The sequence below is a fragment of the Amblyomma maculatum genome, chromosome 1, assembly GCF_055883805.1.
Source record: "Amblyomma maculatum isolate TAMU_Amacu chromosome 1, ASM5588380v1, whole genome shotgun sequence".
NCBI classification, from domain to species: domain Eukaryota; kingdom Metazoa; phylum Arthropoda; class Arachnida; order Ixodida; family Ixodidae; genus Amblyomma; species Amblyomma maculatum.
The window spans coordinates 97,037,139-97,054,350 of record NC_139344.1 but is presented as its reverse complement, the minus strand read 5'-3'; the positions used below and the strand labels follow the sequence as shown (position 1 = coordinate 97,054,350).

The 17,212-nt window shown below is 45.2% G+C and overlaps 1 protein-coding gene across 8 annotated transcripts in view; it reads right to left on the bottom strand.

Moving 5' to 3' along the window:
• l(3)76BDm (trafficking protein particle complex subunit 8 homolog l(3)76BDm) overlaps positions 1–17,212 on the bottom strand; it is a 105,352-nt gene that overhangs the window by 30,102 nt on the left and 58,038 nt on the right. For all 8 annotated transcript variants that reach the window (XM_084588626.1, XM_084588630.1, XM_084588631.1 and 5 more), the window contains exons 17-20: positions 15,815–16,057; positions 10,745–11,115; positions 7,739–7,883; positions 7,535–7,631 (exon numbers count right to left, since the gene is read on the bottom strand). In XM_084588626.1, the coding sequence (XP_084444752.1) occupies positions 7,535–7,631; positions 7,739–7,883; positions 10,745–11,115; positions 15,815–16,057 (856 nt within the window). The remainder of the gene's footprint in view (positions 1–7,534; positions 7,632–7,738; positions 7,884–10,744; positions 11,116–15,814; positions 16,058–17,212) is intronic.

Below are 17,212 nucleotides of genomic sequence, written 5' to 3'. Positions count from 1 at the left end.
GTTTAGTCGTTCAGTCGTGTCCGACTCTTCGTGACCCTATGGACCATGTCACGCCACGCTTTCCGGTCTCTCACTATCTTCCTAACATCACATAACTTCATCTACAGTGCCTCGAGGATGCCATCTAACCAACGCGTTCGCTGCCTACCCCTTCTCCGGCGACCCTCAACCTTTCCCAACATCAAATCTTTCTCCAGCGACTCCTCTCTTCTCATCAGATGACCAAAGTAGCTGAGCTTTAACTTTAAAATTTGACCCTCCAATGAGCAGTCAGGGTTTATGGTCGACAATATCGACTGATTTGATCTTCTGGCAGTCCAAGGAACTCTCAAGAGTCTTCGCCAGCACCACAATTCAAACGCGTCAATTCTTCGGCGGTCAGCCTTTTTCACAGTCCAACTCTCGCATCCATACATCACAACTGGAAAGACCATAGCACGGGTTATACGGATCTTGGTTGGCAGACTAATTTCTCTGCTCTTTATTAGGCGGTCAAGGCTAACCATTGCTCTCTTTCCCAGAAGCAGGCGTCTCCTAATTTCATGGCTGCAGTCTCCTTCCGAGGTAATCTTGGAGCCCAAGAACAGAAAATCTGTCACAGCTTCCACTTCTTGTCCATTGATGCTCCAGGACTTGATAGGGCAAGACGCCATGATCTTTGTCTTTTTAATGTTCAGTTTAAGCCCAAACTTCTCACTCTCTTCTTGTACGCGGATCAGAAGTCTCTTGAGTTCCACTTCACTTTCTGCCATTAAAGTGGTATCATCCGCATATCTAAGGTTGTTGATACGTTTTCCAGCAATCTTCACTCCAGCTGAAGACTCGTCCAGACCGGCCTTCCTCATGATGCACTCTGCATATAGGTTAAATAGGCAGGGCGACAGTATGCAGCCTTGCCTCACTCCTTTCTCGATCGGAAACCAATCAGTAAGACCATGCCCAGTTCTGACTGTGGCCTCTTGCCCTTCATACAGGTTCCTGAGGAGACAAATGAGGTGAATTGGAACTCCCATCTCTTGGAGAGCTTGCCACAATCTGCTGTGATCTACGCAGTCAAATGCTTTCGCATAATCAATAAAGCAGAAGTAGATGGGTTTCTGGAACTCTCTTGCTTTTTCCATGATCCAGCGAAGGTTAGCAATTTGGTCTCTAGTTCCTCTGCCCTTGCGAAACCCAGCTTGCACGTCCGGAAGCTCCCGATCCACATACTGCTGCAGCCTACCTTGGAGGATTTTCAACATCACCTTGCTAGCATGCGAAATAAGCGCGATCGTGCGGTAGTTGGAACAATCTTTGGCACTGCCTTTCTTTGGAATGGGGATATAAACTGACCTCCTCCAATCCTGTGGCCACTGCAGGGTTGTCCAAATCTTCTGACATAATGTATGCAGAATGTTAACAGCGTCATGGTTGAGGTTTTGAAGCAACTCAGCTGGAATACCATCAATTCCGCTAGCTTTGTTCTTAGCAAGGCTGGCTAAGGCCCATTCAACTTCACTCTTCAGGATGCCCGGCTCGAGATCAGTAATCACAACCGTCTTATGTTGGGTTTGCACATTCGGGTACAGACACAAAATTTACAAGCGCCCCACCACGGTGGCACAGTGGCTAGGGCGCTCGACTGCTGTACCCAAGGATGCGGGATCAAATCCTGGCTACGGTGGCTGCCTTTCGATGGAGGCCAAAAACAAGGCGCCCATGTGCTCTGTCATGTCAGTGCACGTTAAAGAACCCCGGGTGGTCAAAATTTCTGAAGCCCTTCACTACAGCGTCTCTCATAGCCTAAGTCGCTTTGGAAAGTTAAGCCCCATAAACCAAACCACACATAAAAACACATGCAACAAATAGAGTAAACATAACACTGACATGTACCACAACAAAACATATGCACAAAAAAAGAACAGCATTATATGGTTCAAACATAAGCAACAAATTTTTCTAATAGCACGGTAATTAAGAGCTCTTTGAAAAAAATAAACAAAGGTAATGACTGACACAGAATGAAACTGTAATGACAATCGTAAATGCAGCAAATAATCACTAATAAACATACAAAAAGTTGTAGAAATTGTAATGCGTTTTCAGGAATGAACGCAAGTTATACGAACGAAAATGTGACGTCACTGCCGCCAATAACATTTACGCCCATTTCGGAAGTTCTGGAAGAGTTTTTTTGCACGAGCGCCACCACTGGAGCGAACTGCGCTGGCGTCGACCTAAGGGAGCAAGTGGAATCACTCGAGTCCTCTTACTACTGCTGGAGCAGACACTCAATTGAATCTGTGTGCTTTAAAAGCTAAATGTCGCTTTTATTTCTGTAGCTTTGCTTAATAGCAAGTGCCAGCAGTGCACTTTGGTTGCTGAAGCTTGTTTAATACCGGTTTCCATTGGGCGAACAGGAGCACTTTTAGCTGCACTAAAAGTGCTCTCTCGAGTTTCAGTGCCTACCAGTGGTCGAACAGGAGCAGTAGCGTTGTGTTCTATTGGCAGAGGAGGCGTGCTTTTGGGGTCCCGGGAGCAGCCGAGAGCAGTCCTCGGTGCTCCGTCGCCAGCAGCGGAGTACAGGGAGAACGGAGGAAGTCACGTGCGGGACCTTTTTGATGTCACTTCTGGCACGGCCGGTCTCGAGGGAGAGCGCGCTCTCTCCCTCGAGACCGGCCATGCTTCTGGTTATTTGCCCGGAGCCCGGGCAGGACGGTAGAGAAAAATGGCAGAAGACGGCAGCGGTGGCATTCGGCCAGCAGATACGGGCAACGCAAGCGTGGGAAAAGTTTGATCACATGACGCCTGACGTCACGCGCTCCACCTCAGTATGCTGCTCGGAGAGCAGCGTGAATGTTTCGTTGAGGAGACGAGAAGGCGCGTCCCCAGTGTTCTCGTGCGCTGCTCTGACTGCTCGTTGCTCTTGCTCCTGTTCGCCCAATGGAAACCGGTATAAGTTGCTGCCACAGTCTGTTACTGCTCTGTACTCGGACGTAAGCAGCGAAACCTAGTGCAAGCTCCCATTGCTACCTGAAAAATTAGCTCACAGAATCTTCCTTTTCAAGATTTGAATGGGCAAAGAAGTGAGTGGTCCTTCTCATGTGTGCAGCAGACATTTCAGTGAGCAAGATTTCGTCCATGGAGTTGGCGCTAAACAGGTCGATGAATAGAAGCAGAAGGAATGGCGCGCGCATTTTAATTTGCACTTATCAGTTGTAAAGCTAACGAAAACCTATAGCTGGCAGGATGGAAAAGATGCTGGCTTCCTCACAGAGCACTACGCTCTAAGAGCAAGGAAGGAGCATGCAAAAGCCAGAAGGGCTCATTCTTCTGAATGAAGGCGCTGACAGAAGTTTCACTGAAGTGAACTAGTAGATTCTGCCGCTATGGGCAGCGGTATGCATGGTGAGTTGTCTCAGGCAGTATCTACAGTGCTGAAGTAATTTCAAATGACAGAGTACGTGAATAAACGAGAGATAAAGCATTACATGTTGTGATATGCTGGGGTATGCGTCAACAAAACTACTTGGTGCGGGGAAAACAAATGTCCACCCGAACCAAGAGTGTCAATGACGGTAGTCAAAGCGCAAGTATTAGCAGTGTGGAAAGTACTTCTTCACACTTGCTATAAAAATTAATCCACGTCTCCCCCACAGTCCAATTTATCTGCTCTACTACATTCAAGGGAGCAGGTGGATGGAACTGCTTCCACCAGTGCTATTCAAAGGCTGTCAGCATCTGTCAGGCACCTGACAGCTGCCCTGCTCTTGCAGAAGAAACTCGTTACCTGATTTCAGAGACCACTCACCTCATACTGGTTGTGTGGCCACTTTAGTTTTTTTCCATACCAGCAACAGCAATGGTGCAGCCAGTGTGCGCCATCACCACAGTAGTTAAAGCTCGTCAACTTCGACCACTGGCTGATTTGGTAAAGTGCTTTCTTGCCAAATGAGTTTAATACCTCCAATTAAGCTTGTACAGGCCCAGACTGCGGTGTATATTGCGACGCCAAGATTGAGACGAAGACGAGAAAGGGACGATTGTGAAAAAGGGAAGAGGACAAACAGTCGGCTCGTGCTGGGGCTCTAGCAAGCGGACTCAAGCTTCCGACGCTTCTCATAGGGACAATAAAATCTCGCTCGTAACCAATATTAAATAAATAAATGAACGTAATACTAACGCACAGCTAGAATGTCTAGGAAAGCATCCCACAGCAGCAATTCAGCATTTGTTACCCCTCTTAGTGCGTCCTGCGGGTGCTTCCGAGAGGTGGCGCCATGGTATGTCCTTGCACCCAATACTGAATGTGGAAGTCATTACTGTTTTAATAATTTAATCGCTTGAAACTTTATTGTCTGTCTTCTGTAAATAGTTCTTAAAGTTAGAATTCTCTGGTTCAGTTTATGTTTTATGCATGAAGCACAAATGTCAACAGGTGTGGTGTGCAGCCTGTTTTTATAAATCCACTGGAGAAAATTGATGTAATCAGCCTTAATCATGTTATATTTTATAACTTAAGTTGGGAGCTGCAGACACAGACAGCTTCTGGGGGAAAATGTTCTGTGCCCTGGAAGCGCTGACCTGGAGGAAAACGATGCCATACTCCAGCTCCCAAGAGGTTTCTTTCCAACAATGGCCTTGAACTCTCTCCAAAAGTTAGAGTAACGCTAAGCATTTTCTGGCTTTTTTTAAAGCTAATCAACTCGCAGAATTCCTTCAATCACAGAAGCCATTTGACATCTCCAAGAGATACAGATGCTGCCATGACTTTCGTAACTTTCTGAGGGAGAAGAGCAAAAATTTTCTAAGATTTTTTACTGTAGCTTTGTTTCAAGGTCACACACAACCTTACCCCAAAACAGAAAAATTTACTTATATTGCCTCCATCACAGCGAATTTAAAAGTTTTCATCGAAACATTGTAATGTAATAAAAGGAAGTGACGATATTACCAAAAAGTGCTACCAAAACTTCGACAAGCATTAGTGACATCAAACAAATTATTGCAGAGAGAATGAATGTTATAAAAAATGATGCAGAACAAGCAAAAGTACCAACGTACCAAATTTGTTCATGGTGTCATAAGAAAGCATCCTCACCAAGTATGTACTATTAAGTTGTTTTTAAAAAACAAATTTAAAAAACAAAGCACTAAACAATTTACAACAGGGATTCTCAAAATGGATTCAATGGAACACAGCGGTTCCTTGGAGCGCTGTACCCCAGCACCTAAATTTATGCATGCCTCAAGAGTTTCCATTACCCCAATTTATTGTGGGAATAATACAACTATGATTGAGCACTAGATCACATGCGAGAGGTGCGGGTTCGATCCCCAGTGCAGCTGGATACCCGCCAGTGATACAATGCGTGCAAGCTTTCCCCTAGCCCGGTGCTCAGCTTATCTGGGGTAAACTGCTTGGCAAATGGGTGTTTGACCCCCACCCTGTAACTCTTTTGAAAGCTGTTGCAGTTCCCTGAAGCTAAAAATTGTGGGGGTATAAGCATGCTTTAAGGGGTATGAATTAGGGGGACGCTCAAGCTACGCCTTGAGATTAGTCACGATAGACCCCGTAACATCGCCTTTTCAATGCACGATTTTTTTTTTTCATATTATTTTTCTTTAAGTTAGGTTTCTGGGAAAGGAAGCCACAGTATACATTTGGGTGAACACCTTAAAATGATGGACACCTACACTTAATCAGGTCAAGGTCATACCACCTTTTTGAAGGTCAAGCAGCTGAACAGGTTGACATTGGCTGATACATGGCGTAGTGAAACTTTCACTTCAAAAGATTCAGAATATTTGTGTGAACCCCGTGTTTAGTCATTTTCCTGCTCTCTCCCTCACACACAAACATATGCACTGTTGCGCCGGTGGGTTATCACACAGTAGCCCACCGTCAACAGGGTTGTGCCAAGGAGTTGGTAACGCAGCGCTCATCACCCGTTTCGTGAACGAGGGCTGTCAGCTCCCTGGGCGGTAGCGATGAATCCGAGTCGGCATTGGTGAGATGAAGAAAAAGCTTTATACACTATTTACAGGCATTTAAACGAGTTCGGCTCTGGGGCCGAAAGCTAACATAGCCGTACGCGACTGTTCTCGCGCAGCGACGGCCGGGGAGATCCGCCGCGTCCGCACTGTCAGGGGGCGAACTGCTCCCGATGGACGCTAGTGACGAACTCACACTCTGAGTCTCGAACGGAAGCACTTGAGATTCCGTCGCCGAGAACCGTTGATGCTCAAAATGGTCCAATCCGACGGCAGCACTTTCGCAGGGCCAATGGGAGAGCTTGCTGCGCTCTCGCCTCAAATATGCCACGGGGCAAGAAGGGGTTCACCGTCAGGGCCACAGCGCCGTGCTGTCTGGACGCTCAGCTCATGTTGAAACACGTCGCTTCTCTCCTTTTGGCACGGCTCGCCTCCAGTGTACTAGTGCTTTGCAGAGAAGTATCCGTATTTTGTGAAGGAGGCGTTAGCCGAAGAAGTTTGGCGTCCGGCTGAATTTCTGGGAGGCTTTGGCCGGGCACAACAGCACACATACAAGCACAATGAAAAAAGATGCAAGAGGCAGGCAGTGTTCTCCATTCGTATAACTGGCTAGGATTTAGTTAGGAGGTTTAAAATAAGACAAGCTCATGTTAAAACACTTTTACTAATTTGCGGGGAGTCTGGCATGAAGTCTACAAAGGCCCTATGGTGAAGAACCCATAAAAATATTTCGAAAAAAAGTTCAATACCATATTTTCGAGACTGCAGATTGTACAAAAGCTCTAAAGGGCATCTATTTGATGCCAAAATATAGCAACTGCTAACAGTAACAACACAGACAACTATATCGCAAATGTTTGCTGCGCCACCACTGGCAATTTGTGTAGAGCGGCAAAGCCTGCCATTAAAGCGGGCACCGCTTGGCACCGGAGAATTCAAAATATAGACATTTATTTTGCTTAGTCATTTCCAGCAGAAAAAGTGCATAATGTTCATTTGGACCTTCTTTCAACATTACCAAGTAGTAATTATAGAACAGCAAAATTACCAGGTGACTGCTGGCAGGTTCCCAGTGGTTTGCCTGTTCATATCATCTACTACAATTTGAGAAACTGTTCACAATCATACTGAATTGTAACATATTCTATATAACGCATTCTGCACAGAACATTTTTAAAATTCAGGTCATAGAAACATTTGGATCAACCATAATTGTAAATGAGATTCTCCTGCAATGAATTCTGATTTGACCACAAAAATATACTTGAAATTGTAAGGTTCAACGTCCCAAAGTGACATGTGGGTTACGAAGGACATCATATCAAGAGAGCTGCAGATCACTTTCAATGACCTGAGGTTATTTATTGCCTGCTGGCATTGTACAGCACATGGAAGTTTTTGCATTTCGCCTCCATCGAAATATGGTCACCGCAGCCAGGACAGAAACTGCAACCTCAGGATCAGCAGCAAACGCCAAAGCCACTGGGCCACCGAAGTGGCTGCATCCCCACAATGTACCATATAAAAAAACCTTGCCTGGAAAATGTAGCACTCAGCTTACCAAATTTTGGAGGTGCTGTGAGGGGAACCAAGCTCCAAACGCGGCTGACACATGTCACCTGGAGCAAGCTCAAGTCGATACCATCCAGGCCCTCTGTCTGCACCACAAACATGAATCAACACGACACTCAGCAGAGAACTGAAAAGCGTTAGTCCCTCCTAACATTCTCTGTTGCTTTTTTTTTTTTTTTTTCACTTAGCTTACCTCACAAGCATTGGACACCTGAAGAGAAAGCAAAGCTCCATCAGGAGAGCCTGCTAAGCCAAGGGAGATGCTCTGGCGAGCAGATGCCTGCAGTGTTAATGATGGCAGCGTGGCAAAGCTGATTTGGTGCCACAGAACACGGTGCCTGCAAGACACAGTAAGGTGAGAAGGGCTAAAAATGTCTAGACTATCGAAGTCAACACATTCAATTAGCACTACCATGCTTCCCTAAATTGTACAAGAAAGAAAAACTACATCAATAGCTGTAGGCAGAATAGGAACTAATACCTCAGTTTCGTTTTCCGTTTCATTTTGCCACCATGTGATGAGATTTAAAACCACCCACTGGGGCCGGGACGGGTGACATGCGTGCGTTGTTTACATCATGGCGGCAGCGCTGCACCATGGAGTAAGCAACGCATTTGTTCACCAACTACGCAGTAAGTATGATCACAAGCAACCCTCCTGATTGACTATTGTTGTTACAATTTTTACGTCGGTGAAATGCTTCCTGTAGTTTGTAAGCAGAATGGATCAGGGTGCATTCCACCCAAATAAAGTCTGCTGCCTTCCAGATATACCTGTCCATAGCGAATGCACACATAATTTTGACGAAAACACACCAGCCGATTGAATATTTTTCTCACGGAAAATCATGTCATGCGTGACAAAGCCTCACATAGCGCATACTGATGACCTACGCTAGGAAAGTTTTCTTTAATAAGCCAAACAAGAGGTCATGATACATGTGCATGGTAGTTCTCAAATATTCTGCAGCATATTTGAAAACATATTCATCTCTTCGCTACACAGAATTATGGGGAAGACCACAAGTTCACATCACGCTTCGCATGTTGGCGACGTGCATGCATGTGCGTTTACAAAGCACCTACTAAACAAAGACAAAAAAAAAACACGGAAATGAGCCCTTTGCAATTCAACGTGTCCACAGCCTGCAAAAAGTAGCGGGTAGAAGGACGGAGGTTACAGCGAAACTGCTCAACCAGCCACCTAACATCTAGCCTTACTGTCCATCCTCTGTTTAGTACTGTTGTAAATACGGAATTTCACATTCTTTATTTCAACCATAGTTGCCTATTGAGACAGCAACAGCGTTCTTTCGGAGCCCTCACATTATATCACTCATGACAGCTGTGGAAGTTCACTACCAATGGCGCCACGCATATTTACTTTTACACAATTTTCTAGGTTATAGAAGCATTGTTGACAGTAAAAATAACATATTTGCTGTCACGTGACACTAACCTGCCTGTTTAACTTAACTTATCGTTTCCAATCACTGCCCCTTGTTATTACAAAGTTGCTGACAAGTTCTCAAAAAAAAAAAAAATAGACAAGAGTTGGAACTGCTATTTGATACCTTTCTTTTTGCTCTAGAGTTTGAATGCAGTTGAACCCAGATATATCAAACCCGGATAATTCGAATTTTGGATATATCGAACTCACAGAATATCCCAGAATATCCCATGTAAAAGTATAGAAAAGCTGCGCCATATATCAAACTCCATTTCACTCCACACCACACACTGGATGGTGCACCTTCCCTACAGATGATCGCATCACCCTCAGCTGTTCGCCACGCGACGTTTTCAAGCCACGCGCGGAAGGAATGAGAGAACAGTTCAGCAACGGCTGGTCTAGAGCAGCACCGCGCCCTTTCCCCAAAGGCGCGCACATCTGCGGTGATCGTTTTCCACGCGCCAAAACGTGACGTTTGCAAGCCATGTGCATGAAGGCCGATACAGCCAATACAGAGCAGAAGCAGCCAATGCATCCGTGGTGTTCGGGAAAGGGGATACAACGCGATAGAGAGAAGCGCAAGGGTGTGCCCATTCTTCTGCCGAGCTTTCTCTCTCCCCTTCCTCTTTCTTTCCTGGTCTTTATTCGCAGCAGCATGCACTACACGTGCCGATAAGCCAGCTCAGTCCGTGGCAGACAGAACGCCGGATGCTTCTCCAGTGCGTGTTGTGAACCCTCTAAGCGAGGCGGGTGACATGCGATGCGCGTCTTGTGTCATTGAGCTGAACGTGCATTGCAGTGTAAGCTATGGCGGCTGCGGACTCAAGAAATGGCAGATTTTTTTTTTTTCTTTTTTTGAGAGTCAACCATACTTGCGGTCATGCTGAACGTGTTATATGGTGGCTGCGGACGTTAAAAGCGGCAGATTTGTTTTCTTTTATTTTTTGCAAGAGTCGTCCATCCTTACATCTATGAATCAACGAAAGCATGTGGTCAGCTGTGATCATGACCCGGCTTTTAGCATTGTTCACTTCAAACAGCATCTGCAGCTATCACACTTTGCAATGTCATGTTTAACAGTCTTAGAAGGGAACAGCAGTTTAAGATAGGTAGCTAGACAATAAAAAAGGTAAGCAAATACACCTACTTAGGACAGAGAGTGACCCCTGACGCAATCCACAAAGTTGAAATAATCAGAAGAATAAGAACGGGGAACCAAACAGCAGCAAAGGGAAAGACATTCACAAATAGGTATTAACACCACAGTTGAACAAAGCAGTTTTTGGCGCAGCATTCCTTGTGCGAAGCAGGCTGCCACAAATTATTTCAAGTGCAAATTAGTGTTTTGTTGATCGATTCACTGGTCACTGACCATGGTCAATTTTAAAACAAATGACGTTTCGGGAGCGCTACGGCTCCCTTGTTCACAATGAACAACCGGCCGGACGTCCCGGGCTTTTTGTAGCAGTTAGTACTGTTCTTAGAGATTTCGCATAGATAGGATGCAGTGTGCCATCATTCTTGTTTATTGTAAATTAGTGTGCTGTAACATAAATTAGTGTGCTGGTGTGCAGCATGGTGCCAAACAAAAGTGGTGCAGCGACTTCACAAATTTTCACACAGCAAATTTTCAAACAACACAGCTGCATAAATGATCTGCCAAGGGATCGATTGTGTACCAACTCGCAATATTTCAGTTCACTGCAGTGTCACCAGCAGATTTACATAGCCCGCTAGAATACTCACGAAAGCTGCCCTTGAGGACCTTGGTAATAGAACAGCAGGTGCAGCACATGCCGGCCGGGCTTCTCGGCACCCCGCAGCCAGAAGGGCAGCGCCACAGCTTGGCCACCTTCCATGCATGCACCAACCGCAGGCGCCTGCACCCAGGCCAAGGGGGGTGCTTGTGCCAGCAAAGGGGGGCTTGGCCGCAGCGGTTCCTCGTGATATGCCTCATCCTCTTCCTCAGAGGCAGAGCACAGGCAGAACAGCTGTGGCTGTGCACAGGCCAGCCGTAGAGAGTGCAGCGCTGGGCATCCCTCTGCATTCTGGAGCTTCAGTGTTGCCTTCCGCACCTCCCCACAAAGTAGCTGGCTGGGAAGCTCTGAGAAGGTCACCTAGATGAAAACATAACCGGGAAATTCAACCGAGCAGCAAGATTAACAAAGGAGTAACACACACGAAAGCAGTAGCACACTCATGACTTTAAGCACAGCAGCTGACATCTAGGGAAGGGTGCGATACCCTAAGCTAAGTATAAAAGCCTTGGCTATGAGCATTAATACCTGTTACCTGCATTCTACAGATGGTTCTCCAGACATCCTTTACACATCAGTCTATCTTGTTCCATGAGAATGAAGTTATACGTCAAATATGTATGTCCAGAGCGAAGGTGACACAGGATCACTTCGATGAGGCACTCTGGGTGTCTTACAGATGGTCCTCCAGACATCCTTCACACATCAGTCTATCTTGTTCTATGAAAATGAAGTTATACATCAAATACATATGTCCAGAGCGAAGGTGACACAGGATCACTTCGATGAGGCACTCTGAGTGTCTACTCAACTTGCATTCCGTTAGGATCAGCTTAACCAGGTGGAGTTTGTCATTTACTCTGTTAACTGTAAAGCCTGACATTTTGCTCTCAGTTCGTCGTGTACAAACTTTAAGCAATGATTATTATGTATGTTTTTTTTTTGTTTTTTTTCACCAATAGTGGCCTGTGTGTGACACACATAGCAACTCTCTCATTCCCACCAATTCCCACATGGTGGAGTACCTGTGGTATAGCTAAATTACACGTACAAGTGTTTCACATATTATTACGTTACCTACAGTCTCCTATTAATGGTTGAACTGCATTTCTGGAGTGCAAAGCTGCGATTACAGTGATGAAGTAAGTGTAGATAATATTGCTTTCAATGTTTCCCTCATTATTTCTTTTGTCATAAAATTCAGAAGCGAGAACAAATGTACACTGAGGCAACCTATTTTCTCACATTTCTTTTGTATTATCTCACTCCCAATGTAGAGGGCTACATTAGAATAACAGTAAAATCTCACCGACGCTCAAAATTGCGGGCAGTAAATATGTCCAATAGAGTTACGCTATTCTTCTCCTAATTAATATGTTCATGGAGAACGAGTTCCCAGATGCTACATTCAAGTTTTGGCAAAATGTGGTGATGTTTAGCGATCAACTGCACATGCGTGATATTGTATGGGCAGGCCGAACAACATGAAGAGCCGGGAAGCAGCGACACTTACCCACCGTGGTGGTGGCATGCTTACAATTTGATAAGAGCTCTGGGGGGGTGACACACTTGGCGACTTTGGGGCGCCATTCACTACCACAAAATCATCAGATCACACTATGCATGAACAGCAAACACCTTCTGAAGTGAAGAATGCTAAAAACTACTGACACAGTCGTGGCTGAAAGCATGCTTTTGTTGACTGATGGATGGAGGACGGATAGACGTATAATATGAAATCTGGAATCTCGGAAAAAAAAATCAGTCATAGCATTTCTTTTTCCCTGTGTTCCCTGCCTACACTGAACACTTCCTTCCAAAACTGATGCCAACTTTTTTTTTCTTTAGGTGGGTTCCTTGCGTGTATACCATACATACGGTATGCACTTACATACGAATTGCTAGCCTCGCCTGGGGAATGTAGCATGAAAAGCAAAAAAACATGGTGACAGACAGCCATTTTCTCCACAGTGTAGTGGTGTAAGGGGAGAAGCAGCAGGAAACAACGAGGAAGCAATGTCGGCTGGCCATTGCCGATAATGGACCACACGTGCTGTGATATCGCTGCAATGTCGCTCTAAAGCTGTGCTGAACTCTGTAAGCACTAAAGAAGTAGCTGCTCATACCTTATGCCAAGAAATGCTAATTGAAATTTTTATGAAGTGAAGGTGTCAATAAATGCCTCAGTATCTTATTTATCAGTTGCATTTTTAAAAATCAGGTGGCCTTAACCATCTGTTTTCCCTGACAATTCAGATAATGTGTTCTTTTCTTCACCAAATTTTCAAAAAAAAAAAAAAGGTACCAATAAAGTTTAACTGTACCTGTGCAAAAATATGTGCATAACTCTAGTAATTTTCATTTAGTGCACAAAGCTCTTGCAGTATATAATCCTCTGGGGGTTTGCTTTTTGTGAATTTATGAACGTGTCCTCAAAGTTTCATGGCAATGGCAACAATTCAAGGACTTCATAGGGATAACACCGCTCCAGGAGGTGCAAGTCCAGGGAGGACACCAGCAGAATCCATGTAGAGCAAAACTTCAAAAGCTATTCAGTGCACCTTAAGTTCTTTTGCTCCCGTTGCACGTTTGGTATACAAGGCATTTCAGGACAATGCTGCAAGATGGTCACCTGATCTCAAGATTTTTCACAGAACTGAGAAAGAGGCGTTCCAGGGCCACTTTTAGAACTGAAAAATAAATTTGTGTGCTGGGGAATTCCCACGAGGATGAAAGAAAAACAAGACTATCACCACTTAACACACATACTACACAGTTGTAACTAGCAAAACCCTCTCAATTAGCCCAGTTTACAACTCTTCTAATGTCCGGGGATAGTGGATAAGCACTAGGCAGTAATATGCAAATATACAGTTGAACCCTGTTATAAGGGAAACTTCCGTAAAAAACAAATAAGAATAAAAGTCAGTTTTCGTACTCTGGGATGGCTGCCCTCTCTCTCTCTCTCTTCCAATAAGCGGGCCTTGTTTGGTTTGGCTTGGTTTATATAATGTTTAAAATCCTTAAAACAACTCAGGCTTTTCTAATGGGCATCCGACACACGGATATTCATTCATAGAGATGTTTGGTTTAGCCCAACCACTTACTGCTACCATCTACCGCTACTGCACGCCATCAGCAGTGCCCGCTTTGTTTGGCTCCAAGTGCTGAGTCTGGCAACATTTGATGAGAACATGGTGCCATCTGTCGCCCTCAGGGTGATCTGCACATGCGTACTGATGCTAGCACGGTATCTGTAAGTGGTAGTGCTAACTAAAAGTCCTTAATAAAGAAGTTCTGAAATTTCCTCAAAAATGATATTGCTTGTACAGTAAAATCTCATTAATTCTGCCTCCATGAAACTAGGAAAAACGTTCCGCGTTATTCGAAGCTTTAAATTAATTATGAATGACTACAAAAAAACTGTTGAAAACTGTTTGCATCGTAGTAATTTTACCTAATAAACACCAGGAATGTAGCTGTCTACATGTCCGAGATCAAAACTAAGCAGCAATGACAATTGCTCATGGTTTCGTCAAGTGCTTTGTGTTGAGCACACTGTCAGGAATGTCGAAGAGCTGCTCCAAAATTGCAAATGCCTCCACAGCTGTTTTTGCAGAGTGGTGCAGTAGCAGTGGTGCCTCACCACATACAGTCCCACCGCATATTTGGGATGTTTCATCACACAAACTATGCAACAAGACAGGGAGAAATATGCGTAAGCATTAGAATGACTTGACACCAGCCCAAAATAAAGACAAGTGATGCACAAAACAGTTTCTGAAAAAGCACAACAGGCCGATGTGTGCACCCGATGGCAGCTGTGGGATGACATGAATTTAAGTATAGTGATACTGAAATTATGCTGCTCATTTGAATTTGGGTAATGGGGGTTTTCCAATCTTTGCTGCACCTGCCACAAGCATGCATGCCTGAGGTACGCGGGCACCACTGCTACATGCAATTCAGATTTGTTGAGGTCTATTTGGCTGATAGCTGGCTTTGCGGGTCATACTTCAACGTGACCCCCCTCGCCCCCATTTTCTTCCCTGAATGAACCGGCTCAAGTCTGCCCGTGCCTGAATTAACCTGCATCTAACACCATAAACTTACATTTACATGGGCATCGGCCCGTACCATGCTTATAGTTCGAATAATCTAAATTTCCAAACTAACAGGGGTCGGATTAATGAAATTTTATTGTAATAGGTATCTTAACTTATGGGGGTTTAGCCCCCACTCATAAATCATGCTTGTGTCCATGCAAGACAGCATGCCGTAGTGTCCATATAGTGTTCAGCTAACACATTTCCATTCTGAAACACCATATATGAAGCAACAACTACTTTTGCCGCTAATGAACTGGTGCAACAAGTTACATGGTCTGTGGTCTCAGCCTGTGGTCACCACAGACTGAAACCACTAAGGCACATGTAACCAACCTGGTTGCAGGCATCAAAAGGAAGAGACAGTTGTGGGCACTGTAACAAACCATGCCCTCTCCTAGTAAGGGAAGAACGGTTCAAGGACATGAAATCCAGAACGATAACATGGCTATCTGCACCTCAAAGTTCACCACTGCTGTTAAAATAGAATAACTATGGCCACACCTAGGTTAAAAACGTATTCAGCATACTTCACTCACCAGCACCATGACTTTTAATGAACTGCAGACAGGAATTAAGGTGAACCACATTCCTTCTGGCAATCGTGTCTTGATTTAATAAAAGTGAAAGCCCCCCCCCCCCCCCCCCTTTTGACCCTGTGTCGAAGTCGTCCATGGAAGTTACTTTGAAGTGCGGACATCCAATGAAATTATGCATTACATCTTTCAACGAAAAGTATTGATACAGCAATGTCTACAGAATGACAAGTGCCTTTGCCCACCAACTTAACGAACACTGTTTTGGTCTTCACCACATTGTTCTACAAAACTAGAAACTAGCTTACCCATCTCCATGCCTAAGACAAGGTTTCCTAAGGCCTTTGTAAAGTACGACCACCTCAACTCCTAATTTAGAGGATTACTTAATGCTGAAACTGCTGGAAATGGTCTTACCGTGAGTCTAGGCATGGCTGCCACAACAGTGGGTTGGAGACGCCAGTCAGGGCGGGCCCCCTTCAGAGGTAGGGCAGGGGCTGCCTTGGAAGGCAGGGTTAGTGGTTGATAACCATGGACAGGACTTGGAAGTGGCCCCAGAGGTGCAGCAGCTTCGCGCTGCACTGCCGACAGCCCCAGGCAGTATGCCAGGCCACCAAGCTGCAGCTGGCCTCGCTGCTGTGGGCACACCTTCAGCTGCACCTGCACGCCAGTAACACGTGTCCCAGTTAGGATGCCAGGTAACTGTCACAAAAGTCACAAAAGCATGGCAGGAAACTGCACTGACAGAAATGGCGCAGAAATTCTAGTGTAAAGCTAATTTATCAGCATCAGTCACAACAACACCTCCACAGAAATTAATAATAGATATGATTAGTTAAATTAGTCCTGGATTAATGCATGAGATCATTTCTTCAGCCAAAGAGCTGACTTGTGAAAAGACTGTATGAATTCCTAAAAAGGTACGAGTTTGAGATTAAATGGGCTAATAACAGCGAGCAAAACCTCACCATAGCCTAGGACTGCAATATTTGCTTTGTAGTGTGCAGCAAATGCATGTTTTCTGCAACATTTCAGAAGGGAATATGAATCACTAAATAAATGACGAAGCAGCTTGTGTTTCCTGACAAAAGTTAGCAAATAAATATAGGAAAAATGAGGGGCTTAATATGAGGTCCATGCAAATGGAGCCAGCAACCACTGACACCAAGGAAACCATAACGCGTGCGTGCGTGCGTGTGTGCGTGTGAACGCTGGAATGCGCGGTATTGCGCCCTATCGAGCGCGGCGATGGAGCGCCTGGCGTTGTGAGGCGGAGCATAGGTACGTGCAAAGCAAGCAAAAAGAAAAAGTAAGGAACGGAGCAGGGCAGTACTGGTGTCCCCACTTGTCACCCCGTGTATTGCAGAGAAGTCTGAATGCTGAAATAGTTTCATTGAGCGATTACGTCGTGGATTTAAACGCTATCGCAAAATGGCTTGGCATGATTTAACCTTAGCCTTCACACATTCGACTCATTTCATTTAGTTCAATTCTAAACTCTCTTCCGTTTCCCTTTAACTTCACTTCCCATTACGCATAGCAGTCTTGCTTGTTGGTATGACACCTGATCTTAGGGTTAGGCATTCCTGTTTTGTGTGTGTGTGTGTGTGTGTGTGTGTGTGTGTGTGTGTGTGTGTGTGTGTGTGTGTGTGTGTGTGTGTGTGTGTGTGTGTGTGTGTGTGTGTGTGTGTGTGTGTGTGTGTGTGTGTGTGTGTGTGTGTGTGTGTGTGTGTGTGTGTGCGCGTGCGTGCGTGCGTGCGTGCGCGTGCGTGCGTGCGTGCGTGCGTGCGTGCGTGCGTGCGTGCGTGCGTGCGT